General features: G+C 44.6%; 1 protein-coding gene across 3 annotated transcripts in view; it reads right to left on the bottom strand.

Annotated features, from left to right (window-relative positions):
* Positions 1-4,251: 4,251 nt before the first annotated feature.
* REEP3 (receptor accessory protein 3) overlaps positions 4,252-19,354 on the bottom strand; it is a 69,207-nt gene continuing 54,104 nt past the window's right edge. For all 3 annotated transcript variants that reach the window (XM_073353438.1, XM_073353437.1, XM_073353441.2), the window contains 3 exons: positions 18,157-18,304; positions 8,144-8,295; positions 4,252-5,650 (listed from right to left, as the gene is read on the bottom strand). In XM_073353438.1, coding sequence (XP_073209539.1) covers positions 5,594-5,650; positions 8,144-8,295; positions 18,157-18,304 — 357 coding nt within the window. In that variant the 3' untranslated portion in view covers positions 4,252-5,593. The remainder of the gene's footprint in view (positions 5,651-8,143; positions 8,296-18,156; positions 18,305-19,354) is intronic.

Raw genomic sequence — 19,354 nt, 5'->3', positions numbered from 1 at the left:
GTGCCTGGGTTGACAGAGGTGCTTCCACAAGTGCAAAGCTGGCTTGGCTGCGAAGTACCAGGCTCTCTCTGTACTGAGCCAACCAGGGAGACGCCCCCTTGGCCACACCACTGGCCAGACTTCTACCTTTTTCAGAGGACTCCTTAAGGTGTAATGCTCCTGTGTGTACAAGTGGCCTCTTTCCCCAGAGGCTCCAGATGCATGGCTCAAGCTGACTACCTGCGGCTGGAACCAAGCGGAACCAGCCAGAGCTCAACTTGCTCAACTCCCCATGTGCCAACGGGCCCAGCCCCACTAAGCCATGGCAGGGGCAGCACAGGAGGAAACATGTTGCAGCTGCCTCCCAGTGCTGCTTCCCACCAGGCAACTGCAGCCATAAATGTGGTCTGGGAAGGCAAGGGTGGGGCACTGCCTGGAGTCACCTTGCTCTTCATATGCCTCCTTATGCCCTAGTATGTGAGGGAGAGGAGTATGCTGTCCGAGGAAGTTGACAGATCTGTGACTTCTGAATTTGCATGTAAAATTATCGGATATGAAATAAAACTTGGGGGGCAAGTGCCCTCCCCCCCTCTGTAAATGGTGCCCCTACATAAAAGCAGCTTCAAAAGAAAAAGGAGTAGGAATGAAAGGCTTTAAGTATGTTAGTTAAAATGACGTTTAATTCAAAAAAATCCACTTGAATATCCTAATTGATAGAATACCTGAGTAGACTTGCAGTTTAAAAACCAAAAAAACCCCAACCCTGACATTTCCTCATCAGATAACTACTCATTTTGTTTACACACTTAAAAATGTTTTACCTATTTCAAGTCCACATTAATGGAACAACAAGCTTTTATGCACACAATAGCGTCCTATCTCTCTCAAATTAGGCACTCCAAAAATATTAAGTGACAATTTAACCATACATCAAACATTCTTTAAGGAGCTCCCTACAGTTAGTGTGTGGTTTCAGATGAGGAATTTATAATAAAAGTACAAACAAGTTAGTTTCTAGTAAGTCTGCAGTTTATTTTACATTGTTTTTAAAAGTCATACTTACGGTAACATACGCATTGCATCCTGCTCAGAAAGTAGAATTTACAAAAGAATTTCAAGAGAAGTGGATTAGTGTTTAAAAAGCGCTCTAGAATACAAATATGTAAACAAGTTGACAGTAATTTAATTTTACAATAAAAAAAGTTAAAGCTTTTATTTCATGATTTTTAAAGCTACTATCTTTAGTCTCAATGCAGACTAATTTGGGGGTTCTTGTAGCATTGCAGAATGCAAGTTCTTGAAAATGTTACAATATTCCCTTCACAAACATGCATCCTTTACAGAAAAAATATTTTCAAAAAATACTGAAGTCCCAACTGATAAAATCAAAATAAAAAAATATAAAATGCATCTAGTCATGAAATCACTGCTAAATACTGTAACATTTACCTTGTCATTCTGTAAACCAAATTTTTCAGTTTTTCCTATAGTGCTTATCAACTTAAGTTCATTTATGTTTGAGGTGTTCAAGATATCCGGTCATCTGATAGGCAGGGAAGTAACAAATAAAATAGTCTACACAGGTAATTGCTTTGCTTTCATGGTTTGCATTAAGTTTTTCAAAGACGCTTATCAACAGTTCACTCTTTAGACTTCTATTAGTGTTTGTACATGTGACCAAGATGAATCCATTAAACATTAATACAAAGTTCAAACATTTTCCAAAATGTATGTTGCTTCTCTGGCTAATCTTGTTTCATCTGGTTTTCAAATCTTGCATAAATTGTGATTTTAAGTAACTAACATTACAAATACTGTAGATGGCAGACAAGTCCAGAGTTCCCTGAAAATGCTTTCTTCTTTATACCATATTTGGGTTATTCGGTTTATATATTTTAATTTGCATATTGATAGAATAAAGTGCTAGTTTCCTCAGAAGTGGACTTAGATTTCTCAAAAAATGTTAAATAAAAATGTAATAGCTAGAACTGTACAGATCATGTTCAACATTACTCAAACCAAATCCTCAAGATACTCTGCCACCAATGTTTGAAAGACTGCACAATATTTCAGATAATTGGTTGACACAGTTTATCTAGCATGGTAACAGGACAGCCAATAAATAGGTATAGTTTGGTTAAACAATGACTAACAGGACAACGAGCCTACACTTTTGAAGAGTGTAAACTCAAGGAGTGAGAAATTTACCACTGAGTCATGATTAAAAAAAGATTAATTTAACAGAGAAAAGCATAGGCTGTCAGGAATGACTAGGCAGTAAAAGCTGTTAGATTGAAAAACAGTCCGACAAGAAACAGTCTGAAACAATTAAAATTAGATAGAACAGCATGCAAATACCTTAATTAACATGGGGCTAAGGTTGCCAGCATCCCCATCCTGTAATTCTCATCCCCTTCCAGGATAATTTAATTTCCAGAACTCAAACACTGGAAAACCAGGAATGCAGACAATCGGCTTCTGTTCAGCAGCACAGCACAATGAGTTACTCAGGGCACATCTGCACTACAGACTTAAGTTGACCAAAGTCTGTAAGTTGACTTAACATAGAAAAATTACCATGGTGGCTGATGTCCACACTACCCTCCTTCTGTCAGTGGTGCGCACCTTCACTTGGAGCACTTCCACCAACTGAAGAGGGGCAGTGTGGGGAGCTGAGCCAGGGAGCCTAGCTGCCCCCGGGCTCTCAGCTGGGAGCAGGGAGCAGCTGCCCAGCTTTTCGCCTATCCGCTCACGACTGAGAGCCGGGGCCAGGCTTCTTCGCTCCCTGAGTGGGGAGCAGGGAGGCCCAGGCAAGAGCCAGGCTTTCTTGTCAATTTCACGGCCCAGCATGGAGCCATGAAATTGACAAGACAGCCAACAGCACATGTAAGTAATCCAGTGTCTACACAGGGATTGTGTTGCCCTAACTACACGGACATAAGTGCTATGCCTCTCATGGAGGTGGTATTATTATGTCAGTGTAGTAGGGCACTTACATCGGCGGAACAGGGCTGTAGCGTGTACACTGACATAATTAGGTTGATGTAAGCTGCCTTAGGTCGACTTAACTGTATAACATAGCCCAGGCCTCAGATGAGCAAACCCCACATCACTCTGCGTTGAGTGAGACTATGAACACAGCTAAAGTACCTTCTTACTGAAGTGCTAAACACAAAATGCTCATTCAGTGGTGTAGTGCTAATCAAGTTCTGTTGCAAGTGCAATATGTTATTAAAGTATTTAAATAAGAGGAAGCAAATATGGTAGAAAAGTGATTGAGCCATACTAAGAAAGAGGAGTGAGTAGCAAAACACTGAGAATGGGATGAGAGGCAAAAAAAGAAAGTGTACCCCCACTACATTTTGTATCTTCAATGGAATAATTATTGGGCCACAAGACCACTTTATTATAATATAAATGTCTGGCTAAATCCTTTTATGGTTGAGATTTTCAAACCAATGTGTCTAAACGTCTGTAGAGATACCTGAATTACAGAAGAAATGCTGCAAAAATGATCTGTGAAGTTACTGAGCTTGGCAAGTCAAGTAAGCCACAGAGAAACCAACTTTAATGGTACCATGTGTAACAAACTATGTGTCATGCATATGGCTGTGCAATTGTGTTTCAGAGTCTAAGCTTTAATTTAAAAAAGTCTCTAGCCCTTAAAATCGCGAAGATCCTTAAAATGTGAAGAGGATGTGAACTGATGGAGTAATTATGTGTGCGTAGGGAGACCACCTGAAACTTCAAATTTGAAAAGTGAGAATGCCAGCAGCTGTCCCAAAAGATGCTCGCACTAGTGGAGCTGCTCTGCTGGCAGTTACAGTAGGAATAAGAAAAATTCTAGCTAAAACAAGTAGACTGCACTGGGCCAGTAGAGGGGGTTGCTACTGAATGGGGGAGTGAGGGGTTCCAGAAAGAAATGTGATTTTACTGCCCTCTTACAGTCTCTACTTGCTGTATTTCTCTCGTATCTGGGAGAAGGTGCAGGGCAGGAAGTTTTTGGAAGTGATCCTATGACATACCTTCCTTTAAATTGAGAGTGACACTTCTGTCAACACTCAATACATTTTAAATTCCATTTAATTTTTAAACATAGTATTTTCCTTCCATCCCTACTGGCTACAGAGATATTTGTATAAAAAACTCACAATAGTATTTTCCTTCCATCCCTATTGGTTAGAGATATTTGTATAAAGGATTTTTAAAATTAAATAAAATCATGATGTCAATTGGGTTACAACATTCCTGACTGAATCAGCAAGAAGACAGTCTTGAAAAGAGCTATTTATACACAAATATCTTAATAACTTCAGGAATAATGAAAAGTATATATCTTAAACATTTGTCAGAACTCAAGTTTGATATCTAAAAGCTATTCTGAAAAAGAATATTGTAAAATAAGCCTTAGCAAAAACCTATAATCTAGGGCCTGAACAGTCCATCAGATGTGACTGCATTACTCCCATTCATTTCAATGGCAGTTGTACCACACAACTGATAAGTTGATCATATCCCCGATATCTAGCAGATGCTGCAAATTTGTATCTACCACAATTTAAAATTGAGAACTGGCTATTAGTCATAAATCACTTTACATCTGAATGTGCTGGAGAAAGTACTCCTCCTAAAACACAAAAGGCACCTGATGAAATTCTTTAAAGGTTAGTAGCAGTTATCTACAGCATCTTCCGTGTGCTTAAGTAACCAAGAGTAAGATGTGGTAATACAAGGATTAAATTGCTGCCATTTAAAAATACATTGGTGAAATCTGATTTTTTTTTTAAATCACTAACATTACATGGTTATTGTTTTACAGCTGTAGAAATATGCAAAACTGTTGTACAGATATCAAAGTGCACCTATTAATATTTAAAATATTAGGAAATAAGGTGTAAAAAGTTCTTTTAAGGACATACCAAATATAATTGGCCTTTCCTTTTTCCTTTCCCCACCTTCATTCAACTGTCCTCTAAAACTGTACATTTTTACACAATTATGAAAGCTTTTTCAGGAATCCTGGTTTAGAAACAAATTCAAGTATACCTATTTTTGCATTGTAAACTAGGAAACACTATGGGCTTAAGTTTTGTAAGAGCTAAACACCATAAAGTTCAACTGATGTTAATGGAATTTGCAGCTGTTCAGTTACCTTTGAGAAAAATCAGGCTTTGTTTCTGGCATTCATTAAATTCTTACAAAGTTTAATGAGTGCAGAAACCTAGGATTTTTCCTAGCCACATTTAACTATCAAGTCAAAATGATCATAGAATCATCGAATCTCAGGGTTGGAAGGGACCTCAGGAGGTCATCTAGTCCAACCCCCTGCTCAAAGCAGGACCAATCCCCAATTTTTGCCCCAGATCCCTAAATGGCCCCCTCAAGGGCTCACAACCCTGGGTGTAGCAGGCCAATGCTCAAACACTGAGCTATCCCTCCCTCCCATGATAAGCTATTAAAGATTAGAAGCATTTTATACAGCTATTTAGACTGATAAAAATTAGTCCTACCACCATGCTTAAAGTTTTTATATATACACACAAATCCTGAACACATGATGTGCGAAGTAAAGTTACTTGTAGTACAGCAGTTTTGTCTTTAAAGTGTAGTACACTTAAAAATACACCGTAGGCCTCTTCTTTACTTTATATTTTAATGAGCCGTACCGTATCTGAAAGAGAAAGTGGCGTTAGAAATCAAGTGTTACCATTTAAGTTGCATAAAAATTACCAAGACAAAAGGTGATCTTTTTAAAAAAACAAACATTTGTTATGATTCAACTTCAGCATATTTCAATTCAGTTGCCACAACCAGGTATTAAATAGGATTAGACCACTTGATACAGGACTAGATTAAATAAATTCATCCAGCTATCACAGGGGCGGGCAAACGTTTTGGCCTGATGGCCACATCGGGTTTCCAAAATTGTATGGAGGGCTGGTTAGGGGAGGCTGTCTCCCCGCAAACAGCCAGGTGTGGCCCAGCCCTGGCCTCCTATCTGACCCCCCTGCTTCTCACCCCCTGATGGCTGCCCTGGGACTCCTGCCTCACCCAACCCCCCCGTCCCCTGACAGCCCCCTGGGACCCCTGCTCCATCCACCACCCCTGGACTCCCCATTCCTGACTGCCCCCGCCCCCGGACCCCTGCCCCATCCAACCCCCGTTCCCTGCCCTCTGACCGCCCCGACCCCTATCCACACCCCCGACCCCTGACCACAGCCCCCAAACTCCCCTGCCCTCTATCCAACCCCCCGGCCCCCTTACCGCACTGCCTGGAGCACTGGTGGCTGGCGGTGCTACAGCCACGCTGCCCAGAGCGCCAGGTCAGGCTGCGGCTCTGCAACTGCGCTGCCCGGCCGCCCAGAGCATTGCGCCGACGGCACAGCGCACTGAGGCTGCGGGGGAAGGGGAACAGCAGGGGAGGGGCCAGGGACTACCCTCGCAGGCCAGGAGCTCAGGCGCCGGGCAGGAGGGTCCCCACAGCCCAGATGTGGCCCGCAGGCCATAGTTTGCCCACTTCTGAGCTATCATGACAGGGACTGAACATGTTACTTGTTAAGATCTTACAGCAGTCATGAAATTCCCAGAGAGTGGTTTACAGAATGTGCCCTTCTGCCCAGGAGCCTCTTGTATGGGATTCTGATAGTACAAAACAGAACTTATATATATGTAGGGTTACTAGGAAGTTGTCTGAGGAGGCAGGATGCCAGTACCCAGCTGTTTATCTCGCCTGATTCCACCAATGCTATTACACGCCTTACCCAAGGTTAGGTAGAGGTTGGGGCATAGAGGACTAGCTGATTGAAAGTCAGCAAGACCAAGATACATTGGCAGGCTGGAGAAGTAACCAGAATATATACCCTCTTACTTGTGGTTATGTACTGGCCATCTAATATTAAAATGCATTGCCTGGTGACACTGCTGGACGCTCAGCTGATGTTACATAGCCATCCAGTAGCGAGAATATTTATTTCAGCTACAGCTGGCTTGAAACATGGAGCCATTTGTTTTGTATAAAGAACCTGCTGTTGCCATCCATGCATCTGTTACCTCCAACTCAGATTATTGCAGCAGGCTTTACTTGGAGCTTCATCTTAAATAAACTCAGAAGCTAAAGTGTAAAATGGCATAGTCCATAGCAGCTCACTCGGTAAAAAGGTATTTGGAAACACAATGCCAGTACTCTAGGATCCGCTCTGGCTGCATCTTGATTTCCAGACAGAATTTAGAGTGATGTTCTGAGTTACAAAGCCCTAAATTACCTGGGATGTGTATATGTGAGAGACTGCCTTTCCCCCTTTTGTTCTGGTGCTCGAGCATGAGACGGGGCTGTCAGCCAGGCATTCTCCATGAGGGGCCCTCAGCTTAGAAAGCTACTCTTTCCCTTTCCCACCTCCATTTGCATCTAGAACAGGCCAAAATTTGTTGACCTTCAGGATGTGCTGAAAAACCCAGACTTCTGAATGGCAGAAATGTTGTTGTGAAGAGGGCTGCCATGTGTGTTTACGTTGCAGTATTACTGGTTTGTAATTTGTTTGATGATGCTCCTGGTTTCCCATTGTATCTTTAAATCTGTGTGAAGAACATGTAGAGCCCTACATAGGATCTTTTTTTCCTCTTTGCGTTATAAATCGAAGTACAGTGTTTATTGGCACTTGTTCAAAGTATCCATAGGATACAACAAAAATGTGAATGGTCCTATCCCTTATAGGATCCCTGTATGCATAGTGAGGGGCTGTATTGGTGTATCAACCACACCTCAAGTGAGATGTCATGACAGTAGGCTCCCTCCCTCCAAGCTGTTTCTAGACTCTGGGCCTGTAGTTCCACCATTACTATGATAATTACACATTTGAGAGATGATGCTCAGAGATAAAGAGCTTAATCTCTTTTATTCAATTATATTTATATGTTCAGTAAGTTTTTTCCCTTTGTCTTGTATAGTTGACGAGCTTATTCTTCTCTCGTTTCCCTTTAGAAGACAAACAGGAATGGTAGCTTTTGGGAACGTAAGTACACCTGTTGTGTTCCACATTCCACTTACAATTTAGAACCACCCTATGTCCTTTATAAATAAAATATTCTGATCTCTTGGACTATTATATTTGCAAATTACATTGTCATTAATGGAATGCAATACTTTCAAGTAAAACGCTGCACTTGCCTCTTTATGACCTTTAATACTTTTCACAGATTTCATGCTTTGTGATCGTCGGAGACCCCTCTGAGCAAACATCTCATCTTCTGAATGAGTCCCCTCCATTTCCTCATCTGTTTTATCATCTCCAGAATCTTTTTTCAATGGAATTCTGTAACCTAAAATAAAGCACATCAGGCAAAAGTTTGTATGCCATAAGTCTGTATAAATAGCGGTAGCACAAACTTTAAAGTAAGTATTTGTAGAGAGTGCAAATGAGGACATTCAGGAAAGTTAAAGCTGTTTCTTAACTCAGAGGCTATAAGAGCTTTTCAATTTACTGAATTTTGCTGAAAAAACATGAAAATTTAGTCCATTTTAGCATGTACATTCTTTATTCATCTAAAACACAAATCATAGCTATGTGGAAAATCCATCAATTGTCAATCTGCCATCTGTTTCAAGATAGGAGGGCAAACAATAGTACACTATAAAAATGTCAGGCAGCGCAAAAGCCACTCATTGGCCCTTAAAACTAATCCTTAAAACTATGCTGGCCATGATACAGTGATCTCCTTTAAGTTGTCTCCACTGGCAGTGTAATTGTTTATATAGTGAAAATCAAAGCTACCCTACTACCATTTGCTGTTTTCCTGGAGGAGTTTTCTTGAATCATTGCAGTTTGGGATTAACACCAAATACTGCACACACATGGCAAGTACAGAGCTACCTTTTAAGAAATACTTGAAGTTTCAAATCAGTTTTTTTTTATTGCTGTTTTAAGGGGACATTTTTTAAATGAGCTATTTCAATTTTCAGATAAAAAAATCCTTTATGTAGCACATCCTGAATAGAGAAAAACCTACCATGGTTAAATGACAAGGTTCCAGAGATTGTTCAAGACAGACAGACAGGTATCCTTAAGAAAATGGAAATGCAGTCCTAATAAAGCCAATAGAAAGCAGCGTAAACTATGGCAGGCAAAAAGTAAGATGGAAGGTAGAAGGGCTACAACAGAACTTGAATAGTCAAAAATATAAAAGAAGAAATTATGTCCGGAAAAACAAACAGTTACCTACCTTTTCGTTACTGTTGTTCTTTGAGATGTGTTGCTTATATCCATTCCAAGTGGATGTGTGCGTGCCCCTAGCGGTACCAGTCAGGTCAGCTTAGATGTCCCCTGGAGTCACGTTGTCATGGTGCCGCATATAGGTAGGTCCCTGCCAACCTGCTGCCTCCTCAGTTCCTTCTTGTCGGAGGCTCCAACAGAGGGGAAAGCGGGTGGGTCTTGGAATGGAAACAAGCAACATATCTCGAAGAATAACAGTTACAAAAAGGTAAGTGACTGTGTTTTCTTCGAGTGCTGCTTCATGTCGATTCCAAGCAGGTGACTCCCAAGCAGACTGTCAGAGGAGGGTCGGAGCTCATGGATTCGCTGAAAAAGTACCCTTCTGACAAAAACGGAATCATCCCTGGCATGCTGGATGAAAGCTGTATCCTCCCTGGGATGCTGGCATAATGCAAAGTGAATGTGTGGATTGACGGCCAGGTTGCTGCCCTGCACATCTCCTGCATAGAGACTTATGCCAGGAATGCGGCCGAGGAGGCCTGCGTCCTTGTGGAATGCGCTGTTAGCGCTGGGACTGGCACTTTCACCAGGTCTTAAGCTCAAATGCAGAACGTGATCCATGATGAAATTCTTTGGGATGATACAGGGAGACCCTTCATCCTGTCTGCTAGAGCGGCCAAGAGCTGGTTAGACTTTTGGAACTGTTGGGTCCTTTCAGCATAGAAAGCCAGTGCCTGCCTGACATCCAGAGAGTAGAGCCTTTGTTCCCAACTGTAAGCATGTAAAACACTGGGAGGAAGATGTCCTGACTTGCGTGAAACTGAGGTACTACTTTTGGCAGGAAGGCTGGGTGAGGCCGCAACTAGATCTTGTCTTTATAGAATGCCATATATGGAGGCTCGAATGTCAAGGCCTTGAGCTCAGACACCCTCCTGGCTGAAGTTATCACAATCAGGAATGCTACTTTCCACAAGGAGGTAGAGGAGCGAGCATGTTGCTAAGGGCTCAAAGGGAGGTCCCATTAATCTGGAGAGCACCAAGTTAAGGTCCCATATTGATATCAGATGGAAGACTGGAGCATATAACCTGTCTAGGCCCTTGAGAAAATGACCTACCATCGGACCTATCAAAGATCGATCAACCGTCCACCCCGGGTGGAACTCCGAGATGGCTGCCAGATGAACCTTTAAGGATGACACCAGACCTGACTGCTTCAAGTACAACAGACAGTCCAAGATGAAGGGTATTGATGCTTGAATCGGAGATGTGCCCTTTTGTGTCACACAAATCGAAAATCTCTTCCACTTGGCTAAGTAGCTCTAATAGACAGCTTTTGGCTGCCAAGTAGGACCTCCCTGACAGATGCTGAGCATGCCAACTCCATGTGGTTTAGCCAGGAAACTTCCACGCTGTGAGGTGGAGAAACTTGAGGTCGGGACACTGGAGGCAACTGTGGTCTTGAGTGATAAGGTCCAGCACCTATGGCAGGGTGATCGGAGAGGCTACTGACAGTTCCAAGAGTACACCAGTGTTGGAAGGGCCAGGCCAGTGCTATCAGGATGACTGATGCTGTCTCTTCTGACCTGGAGCAGGATCTTGTGAACGAGCGTGTGTGGCGGAAGACATGCATAGAACAGACAGTCCTTCCACGGTGTCCGCATTTGAGCCTAGGCTGTGATTCAGGAAGGAGCAAAACTGCTGACACTTCCTGTTCAGTTTCATCGCAAACAGGTCCACCTGAGGAATTCCCCACCATTGGAAGATGCTGTTCACAATGTCCGGGCGAATCAACCACTTTTGGCTTTGGAAGGATCTGCTGAGGTGGTCCATCAGCTCATTCTAGGATCCCCGAAGTTAAGACACCTCTAGGTGTATTGAGTGAGCTATGCAGAAGTCCCATAGCTGAGGGCTTCCTGACATAAGGGAGGAGAGAGCTCCACCCTGTCTCTTTTATATAAAACAAAGATCGGTGTTGTATTGTCCATCATAACTGATACACACTTGCCCTCCAGGTGGGATTGGAAGGTTTGATAGGCTAAGCAAACCGGTCTCAGCTCTCTGACATTGATATGGAGTGAGTTCTTCTTGGGACCAGAAGCCTTGTGTCCTGAGGGCCCCTAGATGCACATCCCATCCCAACATTGAAGCATCCGTGGCCAGCGACATTGATGGTTACCACCTGGAGAAGGGCACTCCTGCACAACTGCCTGAGGGTTGAGCCACCACTGGACGGATTTAACAACCTGAGTAGAAAGCGAGACTACCCTGTCCAAGCTGTCCCTGCTTGGACAGCATACTGAAGCCAGCCATATGTGCAAGTGGCCATGTTACTGAGCAGCTTCAAGCAGCTCGGTGCTGTCGTGGTGGGGAAAACGCTGAGTCTGATGGGACACATGAAAGCACAACTCTGGCAGGAATGCCCTGGCTTGGGTGGAGTCTAGGCCTGCTCCTATAAACTCTATCCTTTGGTTTGGGGATAGGGTGTACTTGGGCATATCCAGCAATAAACCCAGACATTTGAAGGTCAGTTGCATCAGATGTACATGTGCCTCTACTTGAGCCCTGATGTGGCCCTTGACAAGCCAGTCAATGAGACACAGGAACACCTGTACCTGCCGTCTTCTCAGGAAGGCGGCCACGACTGTCACACATTTGGTGAACACCTGAGGGGCCACTGACAGGCCGAAGGGAAGGACTGTAAACTGTACGATTCACTACAAACCTGAGAAAGTCTCTGAGATGGGACTATCGATACGTGCAAGTATGTGTCCTTCAAGTTCAGGGTGGCATACCAGCCCCCTGGATCCGGGGAGGGGATGATGGTAGCCAAAGAGATCATGCTGAACTTCCATTTCTTCATGAATCTGTCGAGAATGGGTCTCAGACCTTCTTTGGCTTTGGGGTTCAAGAAATATTGGGAGTAAAAACCCTTGCCCCTTAGGTCCTGAAGGACCTCCTCTACCACTCCTGAGACTGGGAGCCTTTGCACCTCCTGCATGAGATTGTTTGTGAGAAGAGTCCCTGAAGAGGGACATGGAAGGGGGATGGGAAGGAGGAGAGAAGCAGAATTGGAGAGAATAGCCCATGTCTACCGTGCAGAGAAAACTCAGCATTCTGAGGTTATCTGGACCCACACAGGATAGAAGTGGGATAGACTGTTCAGAAAACAGGGAGAAGGATCCAGTGACTGGACTGGTGCATCGCCCCTGGGCACACCATCAAAGAGGCATGCTTGGAACCGGAGGACTGCCTCTTCAAGCCCTGGCCTTGATTGATCTGTTATTCCTTCCCTGCTTCCTGGAGAAGTCCTGCTTAGGCTGGGGAGGACAGGAATGCGGGGGAGGTTGGGCCTTAACATGCTTTCTCTGGGTAGCCGGGGTATGCAGTCCCAGGGATTTAAATGTTACCCTTGCATCCTTTAGGCTATGGAGTTTGGAGTCCTTCTGCTCCGAAAACAACCCTGAGCCATCAAAAGAACAGGTCTTGGATTGTCTGGGGAACCTTTGGGGGGAGGCCTGACAGCTGAAGCCACAAACTTCTCATGGCTATGGCGGAGGACATGATTCACGTGGCTGAGTCAGTTGCATACAGGGAGACCTGCAATGAGGTCCTTGCCCCTGACTTGCTCTCCTCCACTGCAGCTGCAAACTCTGTTCTAGAGTCTGTAGGGCTCAGCTCCTTAAACTTCGTCATGCTATCCTATGAATTGAAATTCTAGCAGCTCAAGGTTGCTTGCTGGTTAGCAATCTGAAGCTGGAGCCCGCACTCCCACCCCTGGTGGAGTACACCTTTCTGCTGAAGAGGTCCAGCTTCTTCGAGTCCTTGGATTTTGGAATTGGGCCCTGCTGCCCCTATCTTTCTCTCATTCGCAGCTGCTACCACCAGTGACCTCAGCTGTTGATGAATAAAAAGGTATTCATACTCTTTTGAAAGTACAAAAGATTTCCTTTCTATCCATTTAGCTGTACGTGGGATAGAGGCATGAGTCTGCCACAAGGTCTTAGTGGTGGCCTGGATAGTTTTTATGAGGAGTAATGCCACTCTTGAGGGCCCCTTGGTGCTAAGACGTTCACCATGGGGTCCACTGACTTGACCACTTCCTCGGCCTGGAGACCCATGTTTTGGGCCACCCTGTGCAACAGCTCCATGGGCTCGATTGTCAATGGGGGTGGGCGAGTAGCGCAAAAAGACCACCACCTCTCCACTGCCTCATCGGCAGGACGATGACAAGGATGTCCTGGGCATTATCGGGCCCTTCTGACCCCCAGCTTTCATCCTGCACAGTGCTCTGTTTGGTGCCGGGAATGGTCTCAGTGCCGGCATCTGCACAGGCATCTTCTTCAAGGTCCAAAGCTGTCTTTGTGCCTCATGGTAGGAGAAGGTCCCGGGGCAGTTAAAGGGCATGCCCTTCTGAAGCGACATACTGGGAGCCCCTGGAATACGTACCCTGGGCCTGATGGTATGCCCACGGGGTCCAGAATGGCCATTCCTTGGGCCTCTGCCACTGCACCGGCCACGGTACCATGGTGGGTGGCTTGACCTTCCTATAGTGCCGCCATTCTGAACTTTGCTGGCCACGCCTTGAGTATTAAGACTCTGCCTCGGAGTCCAGTGAGTGACTCCAAGCACAGACACCACAGCGGTGCCAAGTGGGACAGTGCTGGGGAACGGTGCTGGGGGGCAGGAACAGGAAAAGGCGTGCGGTGCTCCATCACTGCTGGCTTGCCCCTGGATGGCGCCATACCTTGTGGTGCCAGAGGTCTTTCTCACCTGGCAGGGGACGGTGGTGCCATCATGGCCGCCTCGAATGTGTCTGGGGTGGAAGGGAGCTCCAACTCCTCCACCTGGCACTCCCTAACAGGAGAGTCCACTGGTGCAAAACTCTACGGACCCCTTCTTGTGCCTCTGGTCAATGCCAACTGTATATGTGGACTTCGGTGCCAGGGAGTGACAGTGATGAGAGTCTCTATGCGTAGAGTCCTTCCTCAGTGCTGTAGCGCCTCTAACAGAGGCCAGTGCACTATGCACAGAGGTGCTGGGTGCCGTGTCCTGCTAGCCTGGAGCCGGTTGGGGACAGAGGGCTGACTCCATGATGAATTGTTTGAGCCTGAAGTCCCTTTCTTTTTCAGTTCCAGGGTGGAATCCTTTGCAGATCCTGCAATGATTTGTTTGATGGGATTCCCCAAGGCACTTCAGGCAGGAATCATGGGGATCACCCTTTGGCATAGGTTTGTGGGAGGTCCTGCACAGTTTAAACCAGGGTTCTCACACTCAATTTATCTTAGGACCAGTGCCAGTCCTCAAACCTTTGCAGAGGGCCAATAATGTCACTCATGCTGCCCAGAACCTGCCCCACAAAACTCCATTCCCCCACAAACTCTGCCCCCAACCTGCCTATGGCTTTAGGAGGGAGTTTGGATGAGGGAGGAGGTCTGGGGTAGGGGATTGGGGTGCAGGCTCTAGGACGGAGTTGGTGCAGAAGGGGTGAGAGGTTGGGCTCTGGGAGGGAGTTTGGATGGGGGAGGGTCTGGGGTGCAGACTCTGGGATGGAGTTTGGGTACTGGGTGCAGGCTCTGGGAGTTTGGGGGGAGGTGTGGGGAGGGGGTGGGGACAGACTGGGAGAGAGTTGGGACAGGAGGGGGTATGTCAGGAGGGGTGGGGTGCAGACTCTGGGAAGGGGTCGGGGGTGCGGCACTTACTTGGGGCTCCAAGACGGGGCGGGCCGGGGGGCCTCCATGTGCTGCTTCCCCAGGCACTGCCCCCGCAGCTTCCCATTGGTCGCAGGAGTGCTCAGGGCAGGGGCAGCACACAGAGGCAGAGCCCCGCCCCACCCCGGGGCCACGGGGGGGGCCAAGAGCCACATGGAGCGAGCAGGAAGAAGCTGCTCAGCTCCGCTGTGCGGCCGATGGTGGGCGGGGCCCCGGGCCATTGTAAATGGCCCAGGGGACACGCCGGGGGTGGGGTGGGGGGGCGCGCGCAGAAGGCAGGGCCAAGGGATAGATTTGACCCCAAAATTGCTGGATCCTCGCGGGCCACATCGGAGAGAGTCTCGGGCTGCAGATGGCCCGTGGACTTGGAGTTTGAGACCCCTGTTTAAACCCTTGGGATCGAGACATACCCTGAACTCCAAGAAGGGAAACTCCCCCCTGAAAATTGGGGGAGGCGAACACAAACTAACTATAACTAATACTAAACTATTTAACGATTTACAGGTTTGGGAGATAAGAGAAATCACTAGAGAACTGCTTGCTGAAGCAAGAGAAACAGGTCCAACGACAGTCACTGGCGGTGGAACTGAGGATGTGGAGGGTTGGTATTGGACTTCTGTGCGGCGCCATGAAGGAGCAACTCCAGGGGGTGCCTCAGCTGACCCAACGGGTACCTTCTGATGACTGTGTATGTGGCATGCGCACACCTACTTGGAATTGACATGAACAGCACTTGAACATACATACATTTTTGGTTAACTGCACTGTTCTTGAGGGTTTAAGAAGGCTTACTTTTTAAATATATGTACTCAACCTTACTGATGTTTTGTATTTGGGAATATATATTTAAAAGAACAACCCACATCACTAGCCTTCCTACCCCAGTATTAAGGGATTTGCAGTTCGAGATCACCTTATAAGATTTAGAACAGGCAAGCTCCTAATACAAATCATTTTTCAAATTTCTGTGCATAGAGGTAAGTGCAAGACATCCTTATCTCTATAAACACAGTGCCAAAACTTGTTTCCACTCAGGTATAGTATCTCCTGTTAGCTACAGAAATAGGATCAAAACTTCTTTAAGAAAAGGAACTCCTGTTTAAGCATTGAGGAAAAGGACAACAGGTCCCTACCTTTTGCATGCAGAGTGCAAATTATGACTGTACCTACCCTAAATTTAACTGAGTTATTAAGATTTTCACCAGAGGACGCAGCTGTTTCCAATATACAATTTCAAAGCTTAGCTATGACCTTTCTGAAACATTTTATTTTGTATCTAGAAATAGAAAATACATATAAAATGCAAAAAACAAACAAGTAGATTACTAAATGGATCAAGTTTAACAAGACTAAATATTTTACGATTTAATAATACAGATAATTTAGATGAAACTAATTTGTATTAGGATAAATGTTCATTTACTCAAACAGGAATGTCAGTAGATCATTGTCAAACAATTCAACAGATAATGTATTAGTTATCTAGAAACACCATGTACATAGCAGCTGCATCACCTGTAATACAACCATATGTACACATACAATAGGAATTTGTAGGCTTTTCCACTGACCAACTCTCATATTTTATTTAGATGACGGTCTCTATGCCAGGCACTTCCTGGGAATTGATCCTCAGCTCAAGCTAATGTTATCACCTGCTCCAGATAGCTCTTAATCCCCAGGAAATGCCCTGTATGGATATTCTTTAAATAATGAAAGCCTTTTTCATGTAATACTTACCTTCGGCTTTTCAATACTTAAATCAGGGGTAGTCTATTTTGTGTCAAGGTCCAAATTTCTTGGTCAAAGATATAGTCAAGGTCTAGCCTCCAGAGAAAAATAATAATAATCATAATAATAAACCAACACTAATGATAAGTAAATAAAAGATTTTGGGGTCCTTTCAAAAGCGTCTGGCGGTCCGGATTTGGCCCACAGTCTGCCTATTGACTACCCCCAACTTAAATGAAACAGAAAGGAGGAAAATAAAGCAGAACTATTCCTTTGTAAGAGGCAGCAGCTATTTTATAATTTTAGTCAGACTTCAGCTATAAGTAAGGCTACAATTATGTCACAAAGTCATGGAATCCGTAATTTCCACTGTCCTCTGTAATATTTTCTGCCCCGGGGCTGGAGCTCCCAGCCACCTCCTCAGCTCTCACCCCCAGCCCTGGTGGGGATCCCGCAGCAGCCCGGCCGCAACAGGGGGACCCTGCAGCTCCTAGCTGCCCTGAGGGCAAGGGGACTCCACAGCAGCCCAGCCCCACAGGGAGGGGACCCCAGAGCTCCCAAGCACCAGAGAGGTGGGGGACCCAGGAGCCCCAGCAGCACTGTGTGCTGAACCCGCCTACCTGTTTTGTCAGGGATATTTTTAGTGAAAGTCAGAACAGGTCACGGGCTCCCGTGAATTTTTGTTTATTGCCTGTTACCTGTCCAGGACTTCTACTAAAAATATCCATGGCAAAAACTTAGCTATAAGGGATGATTTCTACCCTTCTGAACTTTTTCATTTTCTTTAAAGTAGCGCAGAGATTCATAAGTGCTATTCATTAATAATGGAAGTTGTGATACCTTCCAGAAACTTTACTATTTAATCTACAGTGTCAAAAAATTCTGGAAAACCACCTGTTAACTTGTGCATTTGCACTTAAGATACAGCACAGAAACTGAAATGCTGTGTCACTAAGTACTATTCTTCACTCCCAAATTTTAATTTTCCTATGGCAGCTCCTCAATGGACTAAAATTACTTTTGTTGCTACAAGCATGTTCACTTTTTAACCATCTTTTTAAAAAGCCTGTTACATTCACCCTTTTTTCATTAGTTTGTTCTCTTCCGATTTACTTAATTGCCACAACTTTTCACATGTTCCATGACATCAACAGTGACAATTATGGGTAGCATCCAATAAATCTGACTTGCACGTCAGCATTTCTTTTACTTATTTATTTAAGTTAGCAACACAAACCACAGACTCAACAAGATAGATAGCAAATAGATTATCCTCATATCTCCCCCAGTAGAGCCACGAAGGGAAAAGAACCACCAAGAAAAGAGTTCAGAAGCTCAGTTTTGATGGATATAATCCTAGTTGAAAACACTGCATATCAAGCCAGATCTATTCAAATTTGCAGGAAGAGATTGGGGTTTTTTCCACCACAAATATTTAAGAGAATAAAAAAGTTCTGCTCTTTCCACTTCCTGGCTTTTACATATCAGAATTTAACAACATGAGTACCCCAAAACTTTAACAAGATACATACCCAGAGACTCATTGACAGAACTTTTCGTTTTCTTTTTGATTTCAGGTAAAGTCTGATAGGATCTTTGTCCCACTGGCTCATCTCCTTGAATAGCTGTTAAGTCATGCATACTGAAACTTCTCAACCGTTCAGTTATTGCACCTTGACCCTGGAACACAATGATAGCACTTTTCAAGAAAAAATGGAGAAAACTTTAGATTTGCTCTTCAAATTGAGGTAAGGTTAAGTACATGCTTTCTTGCTGTATTACAAAATTCTCTTAACAGAGACATGCAGTAGATGTTCATTTGTTTTAAGCAGCATTCATGTTTGTGTTTTTTCTTCATGTAAATATTGTGACATACTATGGACACATGGAATATTCAAGACTATCATCTTTATAAATGTTACGTGTGTCTTTATGGGATTGTATTCTGGCTCCACTGGAAAATTACAGGAGCTTCCTGCAGGAACTAAAGTCACAGGGCAAACCCTTAGACAAGGAACAAGTCTGGAGAAGCTTTGCCCTCTAGGGAGATCGTATATACTGGCACGACCTCATTAAACAGGCTGTCAAAGAAATAACAAAAAACTATACAACGTGACCACCCTAACATGGGGAGAGAGGTCATTCCCCTTGATCCAAGAACTGACAGACTTCAGACTGGGCCCAGAGGGGCTGGCCCTCTGAGAGGACCTGAAGTACTTTAAAAATCTGCTAAGGTCCCCATGTGGAAGATGGGTGACACCTGGGAAACCAGACATGCATGTAAGCAGTTTATTATTTTTAAGATGTGTTCTCTACAATGCTTTTGTTCCAAATAAATACTTGGCTTTACAAAGGCTGACTGGTCACAGATTAACTCTGTCATTGCCCCAGAGAGACCAGGACTGTAAGTGCTAAACTAAATACAGACCTGCTGAGATGATCACAGTGAACTGAAGAATTGCAGCCTAAATCCGCAGTCTAGACAGAGAGAGTTGTGGGACTCCGCCCTAAGAAAGATAATGGCTAGAGGCCTGATGCCTAGTGGGGTATCCTGAAGGAGGCCACAAAGGGGTCAGAGGTGCAGTTACCCTGAGAACTGTGACAAGGAGCATTTTGTTCAAGCTTAACATTAGACTATACCTTGTAAAAGGAATTTTTAAAAATCATGAATTAAGTTAGTAGCCCCAATTCCTAATGCTTTTGGACACTGCTTTTTATTTCTGATTTATT

Source organism: Lepidochelys kempii, chromosome 7 (genome assembly GCF_965140285.1).
Source record: "Lepidochelys kempii isolate rLepKem1 chromosome 7, rLepKem1.hap1, whole genome shotgun sequence".
NCBI lineage: Eukaryota > Metazoa > Chordata > Testudines > Cheloniidae > Lepidochelys > Lepidochelys kempii.
This window is presented reverse-complemented; position numbering and strand designations above follow the sequence as displayed.